Consider the following 17,664-nt stretch of genomic DNA (forward strand, 5'->3'; position numbering starts at 1 on the left):
ATTAGTTAAGTATTTGCTCCACACAATATTGCAAAATTAAGGTAAAGCATTTCCTATTAACTTTTGGAAGACTATTTCTCCACTTTACCTTTCCTCTCCTCCTCCTCCTCATCCTCCTCCTCCTCTTTCTCCTCCTCCTCGTCTTTCTCCTCCTCCTCCTCCTCCTCCTCTTCCTCCTCCTCCTCCTCCTTCTTCTTCTTTTTTTTTTTTTTAATTTGAAAGACTCCTTTTGCACACAAGTTGAAATTTTGCTAGAAATTACAACATATCTTGATTTGTATTGTTACATATAAATAAACTAATTGCCACAAGTGGGGAATTCATTTCTAAAAGATCTATGATAATCATCAGAAAAGTCAAATGGAAAATGACTAAAACAGGCAATTCTTCAATCTTTTACATTTTCCACCCTTTATTAAGGGAGAAATGGGTTTAACCATGCTGCTATCCAATTGGCAACATAATTTCTAGACATATCACATTTTTATTGGGCAATTTAATTTTATTGAGTTGCTCAGAATTTAAAATATTAGAACAAATGCCAGCTTTTTGAAAGTCACACCCCTAATCTGATAAATCAGGAAAAAAACCTTGTCTTCTAGCTTATATGCTGTCTAAAAAGGGGTTATTTTCAGTTCTCTCTCAAAATGGGCAAAGCATAAAAATTTCCTCTCTTCTCTATGCTGATTAAATATATCACATTTCATGAATATACTCTATATTCAATGTTTTCTCAGATTATATGACTAAATGCTTTGAAATTCCATTCACTCAACATTTGGCCAAATGGAATTATATCTTATTTGAACCAGGTCACTGGTGGCAATGGCATGATGCCATTAAAAAAACAACAACACTGTAATATTTTAACTTTCAATAATAATCATTAATACAAATTGAATTGGGCAATATCCTTAGGTTAGAGGGATGAAAGTGTCAGTAAAATTTAACATATTTATAGGGACATTATCTTTTTCCTCCTCTCAGTTTACCCAGGTTAATTTTCAAAATAAAAACCAATTATCTACTTAGTAAGGAAGCAGGGAGAAACCTTGAAGTTGCCCATTCAAAGTAATTAATATTTGTCTACAGTATTTGAATAGACAGTATCTGAGTGGCCAAATATTTCCTTTGACTGAAAACAGTCCATCCTTCAGACAGCTGTCATGCTTTAAACAGATTCTCAGTTGCATTAACATCATGATCCCCCTGGTTGTGTAGGCATCTGAGAAGAATTTCTTATCCCCAGAGCTTCCGAACGTCTGAGTTCTTGGTCTTAGTTATGAGGTGAATATTATTACCCCATAAGTACACCAAATAACAATTATATCTTCTTTCATTTTCTGTTAACCCATTAGTAGCAACTGATGGAATTACAGTCAAGTTGTTAAATGAATCATTTTCATTCTTACCACCTACCTTGCATTTTACAGGTAAAACTAGTGGCATACTGCCTTCTGGAGAAACCAAGGGCTTTGTTACAGTAAACTGGTCCAGTGTGATATCACAAGTATAAAAAATATTCCATTCTGTATCAAAACTAGGCACATGCCTTTATTTATAGTAACAGCAGTTAACAGAGTTGAGCAATTTTGACTTGGGTCCTGTTTCTTAGCATCCTACATCAGACAAATGCACCTTTCAACATATCTCTGTCCACAACTCCAGGGATCTAGTCTCAGGGTTATCTGGATGTAAAGGAAGGTGAAATTACACTTGAATTTATAATGGTGAGTAACTAAAAGCACAACCTCTCATTCATATTGCTTTAAAACATATACAGCATATATGTTTCAAAAAAAAAAAAAAGGAAAAGTAAAGAATATATTGATTTCTTTGTGGAGTTGAACCAACAATATGATATGATGCAAGGATTTAATAAATGATAATCATAGATACAAATTTTTCTGTAGAGTATATTTTAGACAAATGTGTCTTTTTAATATGTAAATCCTACATTGTAGGTTGTTCCTTTTAATTTTTTCTTTTGTTTCTGCAGTGGTAGAAAATGTTGAGTAAATTGTCCATGAGCATGAGCCAAAGATTCAGGTTCATTACTGAGATCCCCAGAACGCCAATATTTGCAATGCAAACAATTAGTATCCCACTGTGTGAAGGGCTTTGACACATGCCTGCCTGCCTCTAAATGGAGAGTCTCCATAAGACGTCCTCCTGCTTCCGTGGACCCTGCTTTGACACAGGGGCAGCTGCACTAAGCTGCCTTTTAACCCAGTAATTTACTGTGCCAGGTTGTCCTTCTGGTTACCGACAACGACACAGAAACAATAGTGTGAGTGGTAGACCCTCAAATCATTTTCATGTTGAACCTCCTGGGTCCAGCCACCTCCCCTTCCACAACAGCACCATTGTTTTTTCGCGGCACAGACTCAAGGTCAATGCTGTTTTTGTGCTTGCCTTTCCCTCGGCTCCACACAAAAAGGAGGAGAAAACAAAATAAAACCACTCCCAGGAATGTGAAACAGCCCATGGCTGTAGACACCAGTATTGTTTTAAGGTCCAAAGAAAAAGTATTGGCATTGGTGCCATTGGAAATGGTGTCATTGGAGTCGGTCATGTACATAGGGGTCCTGTTCGCATAAAGGAAGCGGTCTGAAGTGAATCCTTTCACAGTTAAAGAGGCTGTGAAGGTGTCATTTCCAGCAGCGTTGCTAGCAATGCAAACATACATCCCACTGTCCTGATCCTGGGCAAAGCGGATTTCCAAGGTGCCGTCACCCAACACGGTGGCTCTCCCATTGGACTTGGTGGTGATAAAACGCCTTCGAGGTGTTACCCAGGAAATCACAGGCTGAGGGTCTCCATCCGCACTGCATTCTAGCTGGACTGTCTGTCCTTCATCCACTAGCAGATGCTGTAACTTCTTCTCACGAATTTTGGGTTTTTTGCAGGTAAAGTAAAAAGAAAGGGCAGTGCTATGGAAATCCTTGAATGACTTCTCACGAATGGTGTCTGGGCCAGCACACATGGGCTGCTGGCCACCAAACTGCAGAGTGGGGTGCCGCTGCAGGATCCAGAGGAGACGGCAGTCACAGGCCAGGGGGTTGTTGTTAATGCTCAGGACCTCTAAAGCCCTAGGGGAGGAGAAGACATTCTCTTCCAAAGTTTCCAGCAGGTTCTGAGACACATTGAGCACATGAAGGAAGCGGAGCCCTTGGAAGGAGTGAGGCTCAATGGTACGGAGCTGGGCCCCCACTATATGAAGCTCCTGAAGGCGGATCAGGTCAGAGAACATCCCTGCTTCAATAGTGCTGATGGGGTTGTAGGAGAGGTTCAGGTGAGTCAGATACACCAGGTGTTTAAAGGCAAGGAAAGGAACTGTGGACAGGTTGGTGTTGGTGATCGAGAGAGAGGTGAGGTTGAGACCATAGAGGCTATTGGCAGGAATCATATCCAGTAAGGGCCAATAGTCAATCTGTAGATGTTTCAGGTGGAACAATCTTTTAAAGGCATATGCAGGCATATTGTTGATATTGAGATGCTTCAGATGTAGGCTGATGAGGCTGCGGAGGTGTGAGAGGGCTTCTGTTGGTACTGCTGTCAGGTTGCATTTCTCCAAGGTGAGCTGCTCCAAGCTCAGCAGCCCACTGAAGGCCCTGTGTGATATATAAACCAAATCATTGTCCCCCACTTCTAGAGACTTCAGGTTGTGCAGATCCTGGAACATGTAGTCCAGTAAGATGACAATCTTATTCTCACTAATGTCAAGCTTGGTGAGGTTGGACAGCCCCGTGAATACCCCCAAGGGGACCAACTTTAGGCGATTGCCTTTTAGGCGGAGGGAACGCAGGTTAAAGAGATTATTAAATGCTCTGGGCTCCACATTGGCGATGACGTTGTCACTCAAGTCTATCTCCTCTAGTAGAGGATATGATACGAATTCTTCAGGGTTGATGCTTTTCAGTCTGTTCTTGCTGAGGTCCAAGATTTTGGTCTCGATGGGAATGCCCTCTGGGATAGCGATCAGTCTCCTTCGGTGGCAGCTAACAGATTTGTTCTGGGCAGAGCACTCACAGCGAGCAGGGCAGCCAATGGTGGACCCCATGAAGATTAACAGCACTGCCAGACCCAGGAATGGCTGCCAACATGATATGGCTGTGTGAAGCATGACTCCACCTCTTAGTCTACACCTTGGTCACGGACCTGCAGGACAAGGGGGAAAAAGAGGGAAGAGGAGAAGTTGGGTCAGTACATGGAAAGGTAAAGGGACGTAAATAAGGCAGAAGTATAATAGAAAGGACCTTGGGTTTGGCATCACATAGATCTGAACTTAAGTCTGAGAGCCTTTATCATTAGCAACATGATTTTGGATAAATTATGTCACCTCCCTGTACTCCAGTTTTCTTGGCTATAAAATGGAGATAATGGGAATGATAATAGTAGCTTCCTAGAGTTACATCGGTTATAGCATTTGACAACTATAAAAGAGACTGATACAGTGTCTGGCTCAGACTGCAAAGCAAAACAACATGTATTTTACAAAAGGCTGTATTTTAAACTCACCTAAAACAAATGTCAGTGACTGAGAAAAAAGCTATTCACTATGAATCAGTGTCTGCACCTCTTGTGTGTGGGATATCATCCTCTGTTCAAAATAAAGTAGATCACTCAACATTAAGCACTTATGTACAAGGACAAAACAAAGTTGACATTCAGTGCTAGAGCTTGGGACATTTTTTCCTACATATATAGTGAAAGAACTTTTAATTAGAAGGTATACCTCTTTCATAATTCAGTAACTTTGATTTATGAAAGAATTTTCTTTTATAAGGTAAACAAAAAGATCTTCAAAATCTCTCTGCGTTCTTTGTTTTCATCACAGGGATGAGGCAGAATCCAGGCACAAAAATAGTTATGATTATGACAAGGCTTAAGTTTTGAGGTTAAATACTATAGAATAGGAAGAATCATAATATTAAAAAAAATTGTTCTTAAATCATCCATGAGCTATCATACTTTCATATTCAAATACAAACCCAGTGAACCTGTTAACTGAAATCAAATTGGTATCAAATGAGGTCAGAAATTAGTATGTTCTAAATGTAGATACTTAAGCAGACATGAGCATACTGCAAATCTACCTATAAAAACAAACAAACAAAAACAAGGTCAACCTTAATAGTGAATAACTAGGAAAATGTCCCCCTAACTATAGGGCCAAGGCAAAGACACAGAAAGTGCTAGCAAAATCAATTATATAGGAATATAGTGTTATAATTTTTGTAAAATATATGATAAAACTATTATTGTTTGTAGTACAAATGAATGTCTGTCTTGAAAACCAAAGGAAATAAACTATAATATTTGAACAAATAGAAGAATTAAGTAAATTAACATTGTGAAATATAATTATTCTATACATGTGTCTAGAAGATTCCACATATAAGTAGTATCATATAGTATTAGTCTTTCTCTGCCTGGCTTATTCCACTTAGCATAATAATCTTCAGGTCCATCCATGCTGCTGCAAAAGGTAAGAATTGCTTCTTTTTCATGGCCATGTAGTATTCCATTGTGTAAATGTACCACTGCTTTTTTATCCACTTGTCCACTAATGCACACTTGGGCTGTTTCTAGATCTTGGCTATTGCAAACAGTACTGCAGTGAATATGGAGTGTGTATCTTCTTTTGAAATAGTGTTTTTGGATTCTGAGGATGTATTCCTAGAAGTGGCATAGCTGGGTCATAAGGCAGTTCCATTTTTAATTTTTGAGGAAATGCCATATTATTATCTCCAGTGGCTACACAAGTCTGCACTGGGGAAAACAATATGGAGTGCCTAATGTTGAGTGATCCAACTGTGCAGGAGGGTTCCCTTTTCTCCACACCCTCGCCATCACTTGTTGTGTGTTGATTTATTAATGAAAGCCATTCTGGCAGATGTGAAGGAGGTGCCTCATTGTGGTTTTTATTTGCATTGCTCTAATAATTAGTGACATTGAACATTTTTTTCATATGCATATTGGCCATCTTATATTCTGTTTAGAAAAGTGTCTATTCAGGGCCTTTGTCCATTTTTTTTTTTTTTTTTTACAGAGCCAGAGAGCCAGAGAGAAGGATAGACAGGGACAGACAGACAGGAATGGAGAGATAAGAAGCATCAATCATTAGTTTTTTGTTGTGCATTGCAACACCTTAGTTGTTCATTGATTGCTTTCTCATATGTGACTTGACCGTGGGCCTTCAGCAGACCGAGTAACTCCTTGCTTGAGCCAGCGACCTTGGGTCCAAGCTGGTGAGTTTTGCTCAAACCAGATGAGCCTGCACTCAAGCTGGCGACCTCAGGGTCTTGAACCTGGGTCCTCTGCATCCCAGTCCGATACTCTATCCACTGCGCCACCACCTGGTCAGGCCCTTTGTCTATTTTTTAATTGGATTGTTTACCTTCCTGGTGTTGAGTTTTAGACGGTCTTTATAATTTTGGTTATTAACCAAAAGGGGATATACTATATGTTTTATATTACAAAAATATTTTTTGGATTTTAAAAATTAATTCTAAAGTTTATTTGGAAGAATACAAATATGAGAATAACCAGAAAAATAAATGTGATGAATATATGATATTTAAACAAATATTGTAAAACTATAAATAATGAAGCCATATGATACCAACAAAAATATACAGCAAATGGAACAGAACATAAGGAATTAAATCTAAATATATTTGAAAAGTCAGTATATGTGAAAGGTAACATTTTAATTCCGTGAGAAAAATATAAATGCTTGGATATAACTGGCTAGATATTTAGCAGGAAAAGTTTCACATGAACTTCACTAAAATAAAATCCCATAAAATAAATTCCAGGTAAATTAAGAATTAAAATGCAAGAAAAAATAATGGACTAGATGGAAATTCAAAACTATAATATAATTGAAAAAGCATTTTCTATGACTAAAGCTAGAAATAATGAAAGAAAACAACCATCTATTCAATTTTATATATTTAAAATATAATAGTATACCAAGTAAATAAACAACACAACACAAAGGCAATTGCTACACTGGAGAATATATTTTAGATTCAATAGATAAGAGATGATAAATAGTACTAAATAAAAGGTTCTTATTAATCAATATAGAAAAAAGGTGAATATATTGAAAAATAAAAGCAGCTAATAAATAATATGAAAAGATTAGCAATTTTACTAGTAAGAAAAGAAATGCAAATTAAACAACAGGTGTATATCATTTTTGCCTGTCAGGTTAACAAAATTTAATAATTATTTTTACCCAGAATTAACAAGGGCTAAAGGAACTGATAAAAGGAATATAAACTGGTACAACCTTCCAGAGGTTCAGATAGAGAATGAGGAGGTTAATTAACACATTACATTTAAATATATCCGCATTCAACATGTTCATCTCTTTGAATCATTATTTTTTTTCTGACCAGGTGGTGGTGCAGTGGATAGAACATCAGACTGGGATGTGGAGGACCCAGGTTTGAGACCCTGAAGTCACCAGCTTGAGTGCAGGCTCATCTGGTTTGAGCAAAGCTCACCAGCTTGGACCCAAGGTCACTGGCTCGAGCAAGGGGTTACGCGGTCTGCTGAAGGCCCACGGTCAAGGCACATATGAGAAAGCAATCAATGAACAACTAAGGTGTCTCAACAAAAAACTAATGATTGATGCTTCTCATCTCTCTCCGTTCCTGTCTGTCCCTATCTATCGCTCCCTCCTGACTCTCTCTCTGTCTCTGTAAAGAAACAAAACAAAACAAAACAAAAACATTACATTTAAATATATCCACATTCAACATGTTCATCTCTTTGAATCATTATTTTTTTCTTTGTTATTTTAAAAAATTTGTTGTAAGCATTCTGTTGAGGTATGATTGACATACAAAAAGCTATGCATGCTTAATGCATACAACTTGAGTTTGAAAATAAATATACATCTGTGAACTTACAAAACACACTTTATACAATATTATACCTACCACCTGCAACAATGGGTAAATCTTATAAAATTTCCCCCCCTAGAAATACACATAAGGAAATAATTTAACTAATACACAGAGATGTTTGCTACAGGTTCTTGTGGATTGTTTTATTTATTTATTTATTTACTTACTTACTTATCTAGGGCAGAAACTTAGATCATTGGTTTTAGATCTTTCTTCTCTAATATGAGCTTTTAAAACTACAAATATCCCCCCATGCATTCCTTTACTTCATTTCACAGATTTTAATATTTATTTTAAAAATTATCATTTTAGTCAAAACATTTTTCTAACTCATACTTCCATTTTTGAATCATGGATTGTTTGGGGTTAAGTTACCTTATGTCTAAGTATTTATGTAGGGTTTTTCTAGAGCATTATTTTTTATTTCTAATTTAATTCTTGTATAGTCAGAGATCATACTCTGAAAAATTTTAGTCTTTTGACATCTACTGAGATTGTTTTATGGACAAGCATGTAATCAGTCTCAGTGATCATCCCATGCACACCTGAAATAGAGAGGCACCTGGTCTGTGGGGAGCAGTGGTCTGTAAATGCCATTGAGGTAAATATGGTTCATTGTCTTGTCCAGATTTTCCAAATCCTTATTAATTTTTTGATAGTTATTCTATTAATTACTGAGAGATAGCTGTTTAAAATCACTAACTATGAATATAATTTGTCTGTATTTCTCTCAGTATTGTAGGTTTTTTTCATGTATTTTAAAGTTATTAAGCACATGTATGTATTTATGATGTACTGTATAGAAGTTTTACCACTAGAAAGAGTTCATCTTTGTATCTAATAATAGTACTTGTCTTAAGCTCATTTTGAATGATTACTATAGACACTTTAGCTGTTTTAAGTTTTATGTTTTCATGTTATACCTTTTTCCATCCCTTTATTTTCAATATGTTTGTTATTGTAGTTAAAGTACTTCTCTTATAGATAACATATTGCTAGTTCCTGCTTTTGAATTTGTCTGATGATCTTGTTAATCTCTCCTTTTTGTTAGATTCCTTCATCCATTTGAATAGAATTACAACATATATATATATATAGTTATATATAGTTATATACACTATATACATATATATGTGTATGTGTATTTGCATTAAAGTATGCTATTTTGCTATTTGTCATAAATTTGTTGCATGAATTTTCTGTTCCTTTCTCCTTTCTTGTCTTATTGTTTTAATCAATTTGTTTTTAGTACAGTGGTACCTTGAGATATGAGCAGACCAACATACGAATTTTTTAAGATACGAGCTGCAACTCTGTCCGTATTTTTGATCAAGATCCGAGTGAAATTCTGAGATATGAGTGGTGATTTGGGAAGCTGCCACTATAGGTATGTTGGCACACAGGTCCAGTATCGGCCGCACAACACCAGCATCTCATTCTTTCTCATGTGTTACCCACAGAATCAGGTCGAATCTCGTGTGCTGTACTCATTGTTGCATCATTTTTGAATTTTTTACTAACTTTCTTTGTGTGCTATTATGGGGCTGAAGAAAGTGAGTTAAAGGACAGTGGTGAGAAGAAGAAGAGAATGATGTCAATAGAAGTAAAGCAAGAAATAATAGAAAAACATGAGCATGGTGTATGAGTGATTGAACTGGCAAGGCTGTACGACCGCAATACATCTACAATTTGTACCATCCTTAAACAAAAAGATGCCATCAAACGTGCAAATCCAGTGAAAGGAACTATAATTCTGTCCCAATTAAGGGAAAATATCCATGAAGAAATGGAGAAGCTTCTGCTTGTGTGGGTGAAAACAAAAGAGCTGGCAGGAGATACAGTGACAGAGACTGTAATATGTGAAAAGACACGTATTATTTACGGCAACTTGAAGAAGAAAGAACCATCAACCTCAAAAGAGGCAGCAGAAGATATGTTTAAAGCAAGTCATGGCTGGTTTGAAAATTTCAAGAAGAGATCTGGCATCTACTTGGTGGTGAGGCATGGTGAAGCTGCGAGTGCTGATGTTAAGGTTGCTGAGGAGTACATCACACGTTTTGCTGCATTTATCGCAAAGCAAGTCTATATCCCTCAACAAGTGCTCAACTGTGATGAAACAAAATTTTTTGGGAAAAAATGCCCTGGAGAACTTTCATCACCGCAGAGAAGAAGGGGCCAGGCCATAAACACAAGGACTGTCTGACCCTTGTATTGTGTGCAAGTGCTAGTTGTGACTGTAAACTAAAGCCACTGCTAGTGTATCATTCTGAAACTCCTTGAGACTTTAAGGCTCACAGATTGTTAAAGAAAAACTGCAGGTTATGTGGCATGCCAATGCTAGGGCATGGGTTACACAGTAGATTTTATTGACTGGGTAAATCTCGTCTTTGGTCCTGCAGTGAAGAAATATCTTCAAGAAAAGAAACTCCCAGTGAAAGCATTACTAATCTTTGATAATGCTCCAGCCCACCTACCTGGTCTTGAAGATGATATTCTTGATGAGTTCTAGTTCGTAGAAGTCCTCTACCTCCCAACCAACACAACTTCAATCTTGCAACCTATGGATCAGCAGGTTGTTTCCAATTTTAAAAAGCTTTACACAAAGCACTTGTTCTGTCACTGCTTTGAGGTGACTGAGAATACAATTCTAACCCTTCGAGAGTTTTGAAAAGATCACTACAACATCATGATATATTTACGCATTATTGACTTGGCATGGCAAGAGGTTACAAGAAGAACCTTGACTCAGCATGAAAAAGTTATGTCCTGATCTTGTTGCAGACAGGGACTTCAAAGGATTTGAACCAGAGACTGAGACCGAGGTAGAAGCGTTGGAGGAGATTGTGTCTCTTGGAAAGTCGATGGGTCTGGAGGTAGATGAGGGTGACATAAACTAGCTCATCAAGAAACATGAGGAGGAACTCTCAACTGAGGAGCTGAAGGAGCTACTGATGATGTAACATACCAAGCTTCTGCAAGAGATTAGCAGTGACGAGGAGGTAGAGTCAGAGGAAGTGATTTCTACAAGTGAAATTAAAGACATGCTAGCAATGTGGGAGAAGCTTTCAAGTTTCACTGAAAAGAAATACCCAGAAAAAGTTTCAACTACTCGTGCTTCAGCACTTTGTAATGACACTTGTTTGTCACATTTCTGTAATATTTTATAAGGCAGGCGAAAGCAAACCTCTTTGTATAGATTTTTGTTCAAAAATCCTGTAAGTGAAAGTGCTGAAAGTACAGCCAAAAAGACAAAAACAAGTGATGATTAAATGAAAAATACGTAATGTTAAGCTTAGGTTAAGTTTAAAGTTAAGAAAGTGCATTTTTAGGCCCTGGCCGGTTGACTCAGTGGTAGAGCGTCAGCCTGGCGTGCAGAAGTCCCGGGTTCGATTCCCGGCCAGGGCACACAGGAGAAGAGCCCATCTGCTTCTCCACCCCTCCCCCTCTCCTTCCTCCCTGTCTCTCTCTTCCCCTCCCTCAGCCAAGGCTCCGTTGGAGCAAAGATGGCCTGGGTGCTGGGGATGGCTCCATGGCCTCTACCTCAGGTGCTAGACTGGCTCTGGTTGCAACAGAGCGATGCCCCGGATGGGCAGAGCATCACCCCCTGGTGGGCATGCCAGGTGGATCCCGGTCAGGCGCATGCGGGAGTCTGTCTGACTGCCTCCCGTTTCCAGCTTCAGAAAAATACCAAAAAAAAAAAAAAAAAAAAAAAAAAAAAGTGCATTTTTTTTACAATTAAGTTTTTGTGGTTTCATTTTAAGTAAGAAAGTGCAATTTTAGTTTTTTTAAGTAAAGAAAATGCAGTTTTAGTTTACATTTAATGTTAAGAAAGTACAGTTTTAGTTTACATGTCTACAGTGCCTGCATCCCTTCCTCCCTCCCTCCTCCTCTGCCATTCACCTCTGTTAGCTGCACTTGTCTGTCTCCAAGGTAAGAATACAGTACTAAATAACACTTATTTCTTTTATTTCATATATTTTGTTATGCATTGTTAAAGTACACATGTGTGTTTCTTAATTAAAAACATGTCTTTTTTCATAATTTAGGATGGTTTGGGGATGTTTCACAGGGCTGGAATGGATTAAATCTATTTCAGTTATTTTAAATGGGAGAAATTTGTTTGATATATGAGTTGACTGACTTACGAGCTCGGTTACAGAAAGAATTAAACTCGTATCTCAAGGTACTACTATATTACATTTCAATTTCTCTTTTAATTTTCTATATGTTTATTTATATTATTTTTATTTACTCTCCTAGGGATTATGATATATGTCTTTAATTTATTACAGTCTACCTAGAGTTATCAAATTGCTTCAGGTAAAACATACAGTAGCCTTGCAACAATATGTTCCTATTTTTTCCTTCCCCCAATTCTTGGGGGTGTGAGCTGTGTGTTCTAGGTAAAGTGAGTATGTGCGAGGACTTGGAAATAATAGAAAACATGCCGTGATGGGGAAAGTAAAGCAGAATAGTGGGAGCACAAACAGGAGAGAATAGAGGCCGAAGAGATAATTAGGGTAATGATTTGATAAGCTGTTTGCACTTTATCCTGAGAGTAACCACCAACCATTAAAGTGTTTATGAATAAGAGTGATACGATCAGATTTACGTTTTGGGAAGACTCGTCTGACTGCACTGTGAAAAATAGACTTGCCCAAGGGAAAAACTTGAAGCTGGAAACCAAAACTTTGGCATTAATTCGGGCCAGAGTAAGAGTGGTCGTGATCATGGTCACAGCTGTTGGCTTGGGTAAGTAAATGGACAGATTCGAGAAAGTTTTGGAAACAGAAGAGAAATGCTTTAGTTAATGATCAGCTGTGAGGAGAGAAAGAGGCAAAGATGATTTCCAGCCTTTTGTCAAGTGTACAGGACCTGGTTGTTCGGTGGGATGGCAAACTTTAAGAGCAGTAGCAACATGAGTAAATCCTGGTTCCCTCAAATATGCCCACCACTAGGTCAAGATATGTGGGTTCCCTGTGCAGATTAATGATTTTATTCTTCTTAAAATAATATTTTTCAAATACTTTTTAGGCCTTGGCCAGTTGGTTCAGTGGTACAGCATCAACCCAACGTGTGAAAATCCCAGGTTCAATTCCCAGTTAGGGCACATAGGAGAAGCAACCATCTGCTTCTCCTCCCACCACTTCTCTCTTTTTTTCTCTCTGTTGCCCTCCCGAAGCCATAGCTTGATTAATTCCAGTGCATTGGCCCCAGGGGTGCTGAGGATGGCTCCGTGGAGCCTCTGCCTCAGGTGCTAAAAATGGCTTAATTTGCAACACAGCCCCAGATGGGTAGAGCAATGGCCTTAGATGAGGGTTGCCCGGTGGATCCCAGTTGGGGTACATGTGGGATTCTATCTCTCCTTCTCTTACTTAAATTAAAGAAAAAAAAGCTTTTTAGTATTTCTCTGGGAGGACAGAAAAATATACATTTTCTGTTACAGTTATATGAGTAGTTTCAAGATAAAAGTTTGTATTACATACCATACTTTTCAGTTTATTTTAAATTAATGGTAAAGAGTGAGTTATGTTTTAACAATTTCACTGGAGAGTGCAGTCTTCTCAGGCAGTGTTTGTTCAATGTGCACTTCACTAGTCAGATGAGGAGATAACTGGCATCTTTATGATCTATTTCAGGAATGGTTTAGGGAAATGTTATTTTATTGCTTAAATCCCTAAACCTGGTCCTGTCTATGTCTAACATAATAACGACAGTCTCTAATTCATTCATGATTATAACTTAACCTGAAAGGCACTCAACTCAAGTGGACAGTCTCTAGCATTTTTTTTTCCTAAAGAACTGGTTATTTTCCTAAGGACCATTATTACAAAGAAGGGTAAGTTCTCAGGCAGCAGGCAGCAGACAGCTCCCCTGGGATATGGAATTCCACGCCCATTCTGCTGCTGCCTCAGCCAGGCAGGAGGACTACATGATTCTGGGCCATGTCTTATCTTAGTTCTTTGATGTAGTTTGGAAACTATGTGGGAAGGTTGTGCTTTATTAGTCTCATCACAAATATCTCTCAGTTTTAGTGTAGAAGGGCAAACAAACTGCTGACTCCTTTTAGCTTTCACTGTCAGAAGTTGTTTAATCAAATCTTTCTCATAATATCCGGCTGTGACCAAGGTTTGACAAGATGAACTTCATTTTATTAAAAATAGAGCAGGGGATTAAAATTAAAATCTGTACAGATCTGACTAGAGACTTCCCACTGATCCTGATCAAAGGGACACTCAGGCACAATGATAATATGTGAAGTTGGATATTTTCATACTTGTAGTATTTGTATGCTGGGTATTTATTTTATAGCCCATTCTATTAGTGAAAGAAATGCAAATAAAACTTCAGAAATAGGCTTAAAGAAGCACTCTGGGAGAACAGCAATAGCAAACATCTGGACTCAAATACCTGGCTCAAATTCTGAGTTTGCTATTTGTTGGCTGTGGGACATGGGCAGGCCGATCACATCTATGATTCTCATCATCTCCTGTTAATTTGTTAAAATGAATCAGAAGGCATCACAGGTGGTATATGTCAGTGCTTAGCGCACAAAAATAGCTGCCATTATTATAATTTTTATGAGATAATTGGAGCAATATACAGCAAGACAGAAAACAGGCCAAAGAAAGACATGGATTTCCTCTGGGTACTGATCAGGAGAACACTGGAGAAGGAGGTCCTCAATCCTACAGGGTGATAAAGAGAAACAGATTGGTAGAATGGAGAAAGAGAAATGGAGCATTTCAGACAACGACTGTTTTAAAAAACACAAGTAAGAAAGGAAAGAAGTGATGCTTGCATGTTGTTTAAAAAGAAAGTTTAAAAGAGAAACAGCTGCTTTGATGGATAAGGTAATGATAAATTGCTTAACCTGGGAATTCTATGATTAATTTAGTTCCCTGGCAACTGAACAAGGGCACAAAACAATAAATGGATAGCACAGAAATATCTTTAAACCTTCACACTAGCTAGTGATAGGACCCCCCCGACACACACACCCCAGTAAAATTATTTTTCAAATGGAGAGAGGTGGGTGAAAAGGGAGATGAGGTGGGAAAAAAAATGAGTTAATGAATGAAGGTATCCAAATACATCTGAGGTTATAATTTCCACGGTCTAAATCTGTAAATTAAGAAGTACTGGTCTGTGCTTAAATTAGATGATGAAGAGTTGTGAAAGTTGTATATGATATTTGAGAACTAGGAGAAATCGATTTTAATGTGAGCAAGTCTTGAGTCACCAAGTTTACCTAAGTTCGTTGAAGGACCCAAGTGAATTTGAGATTGAACCCCCCAAATCCTCTACCTGGCAGGAAAGATTGGCTTTAAACTCATTTTCTACAGAATAAAGTTTATTTTTCTACATCATTTCCAGTATCCTCCAAAGCACTGTATTTGTTACTTTTGCTCATTTTACTTATTTTTGGTAAGGAGGAAATGTTAACTTTGCATTTGAAGGCTCAACTTGAAGAACATTCTAGGTGGAAATAGCCAACATGAAAGCCAGATTTGGAGAGCATCCCATAGGTTTTATATTGTATTATGAGAAATGATTTTTAAAACATAAATTACAAATGCAATGATAAAATTACTGAGTGACTCATGCAGGTAGGTAAACATTACCACTGTAGATACTTCTCAATAAACCATAGACAGATAGTATTTCTATAAATAACTGAAGATAGTATTTTGATTTCCAGCTTCTTGGATAAAGACTATTAAATGTTTGTAATTATCATTTGATTGAAAGCCTATATTGATAATGTTAGGTTCTAACTGTATGAAAATGAGCTCTTCGCATGATTTAATGCAGTGAAACTGATATAAAATGGTTATTCAACTAGAAAACTGAACAAGAAAGACTCATGGATGTAACCAATAACATCTTAAATTTTCCCTCTATTGTCCCTTTATAATTTATTAAGGATAAATAAAGAGATTAGAACAGTTTTTATTTAACTGGAACTGTCATAGATAACTTAGTATTCTCTGGGACTGGTAGATTTTATTTTATTTTATTTTTTTATTTTTTGTATTTTTCTGAAGCTGGAAATGGGGAGAGACAGTCAGACAGACTCCCGCATGCGCCCGACTGGGATCCACCTGGCACTCCCACCAGGGGCGATGCTCTGCCCACCAGGGAGTGATGCTCTGCCCCTCCAGGGCATCGCTCTGTCATGACCAGAGCCACTCTAGTGCCTGGGGCAGAGACCAAGGAGCCATCCCCAGCGTCCGGGCCATCTTTGCTCCAATGGAGCCTCCGCTGTGGGAGGGGAAGAGAAAGACAGAGAGGAAGGAGAGGGGGAGTGGTGGAGAAGCAAATGGGCGCTTCTCCTGTGTGCCCTGGCCGGGAATCGAACCCGGGACTTCTGCACGCCAGGCCGACGCTCTACCACTGAGCCAACCGGCCAGGGCCTGGGACTGGTAGATTTTAAAGCTTAGTCCTTTTATGGGGCAATTTCTGGGACTCTTTGCCACCCACACTCAAGGGATATCTCATTGGTAGTTCATCTGATCTGAATGAGTAAACCTCTGTTCTGGTTTGTTCTTTAGCCATTCTACAGTCCCTAGGAATACTAGCTTCCAGCTCACATTTGCTGAAGCCCCATTAACTCTCCAAAGGTGACATTATTGAAAGGATCTAAGATATCTCTCATATTAGCTCTTTCATGCATGCTGCCCTCATTCGCCTTGGGGAACAGAAACACTTACTCACCCAGAAAACTCTTGTCATTGCAGAATAGTCCTAATAAGGCAACTGTTTACTACAGAAGAGGCTAGTATTTGTTCTTTAGATCTTCTAGGAAGAAGTCACACAGAAGTCATGAGGTACCCTTAACTATAGTGGGAGATGTCCCAGTAAAGCCTGAGTTCTATGTAGATCAGGCCTCCCTGATTCAACTTCACCATGCAGTAGGACACTCCTGATTATCAGCAGGGCTGGCAGACTCTTCAAGACTACTCTTGAGGCAGCTATGAGGATTCTACTTATCAGTGCCAACACCAACTGCCACCAGGGGAAAGACACGACCGACACACAAGTTAGTTGCAAGAATCACACAGGCAGTTTATTACTCACAAATCCTTTTGGCGTGCTGAATACAATTTAAGGGGACCCCATCAGCGTGCTCCTCTCAGCTGTCTTTGGTCAGAGTCGCATGGAGAAAGGCCATGTCAACATCAATGTTGGAGTCTGGGTGACTATCGCAGCAGGGGGGGCCTTAGCTTTTCTGGCCAAGGCATTCTAACAGGTGTCAATCTTCAGGATTATCATCTCAAACCACTTTTTTAGGAGTTCCTCACAGGGAGCCCTTTTTATGATAATCCACTGAAATGTTACTTCAAGCCACTTTTAAGATTTTCCTAAGGAAGCCTCCTGTCTACGTCAACCCACAGAGTTATGACATCAAGCCACTTTTTATCTATATGTAACTTCATACACACACTAACTGAGCCCTGTGCGAAAGGCGAGTCTGTTTATCATATCTGTACACACTATATTAATTCCTATCCAGATGGCATAACTTTATTTAATTTCCTTAATTGCTTTTAATATTATATCTTAATTATTTTTACATATCTTCCATATTTTTCTATATTTCTATATATTTAATTACGATAATCTTATATTACTGCAACAGGAGACTGAAAGATTCCACAAATATGTTGAAGCACTAGCCTCTTGAGAAGGGGGCAGCTCCTTTTTTGCTTGTTGAGTCATTTTTCTAAGGTTAGCT

General features: G+C 38.3%; 1 protein-coding gene across 5 annotated transcripts in view; it reads right to left on the reverse strand.

Moving 5' to 3' along the window:
• Positions 1–518: 518 nt before the first annotated feature.
• Positions 519–17,664, reverse strand: part of LINGO2 (leucine rich repeat and Ig domain containing 2) — an 828,878-nt gene continuing 811,732 nt past the window's right edge. For all 5 annotated transcript variants that reach the window (XM_066368302.1, XM_066368303.1, XM_066368305.1 and 2 more), the window contains one exon: positions 519–4,161. In XM_066368302.1, the coding sequence (XP_066224399.1) occupies positions 2,306–4,126 (1,821 nt within the window). In that variant the 5' untranslated portion in view covers positions 4,127–4,161 and the 3' untranslated portion in view covers positions 519–2,305. The remainder of the gene's footprint in view (positions 4,162–17,664) is intronic.

The sequence above is a fragment of the Saccopteryx leptura genome, chromosome 2, assembly GCF_036850995.1.
Source record: "Saccopteryx leptura isolate mSacLep1 chromosome 2, mSacLep1_pri_phased_curated, whole genome shotgun sequence".
Taxonomy (NCBI): Eukaryota; Metazoa; Chordata; class Mammalia; order Chiroptera; family Emballonuridae; genus Saccopteryx; species Saccopteryx leptura.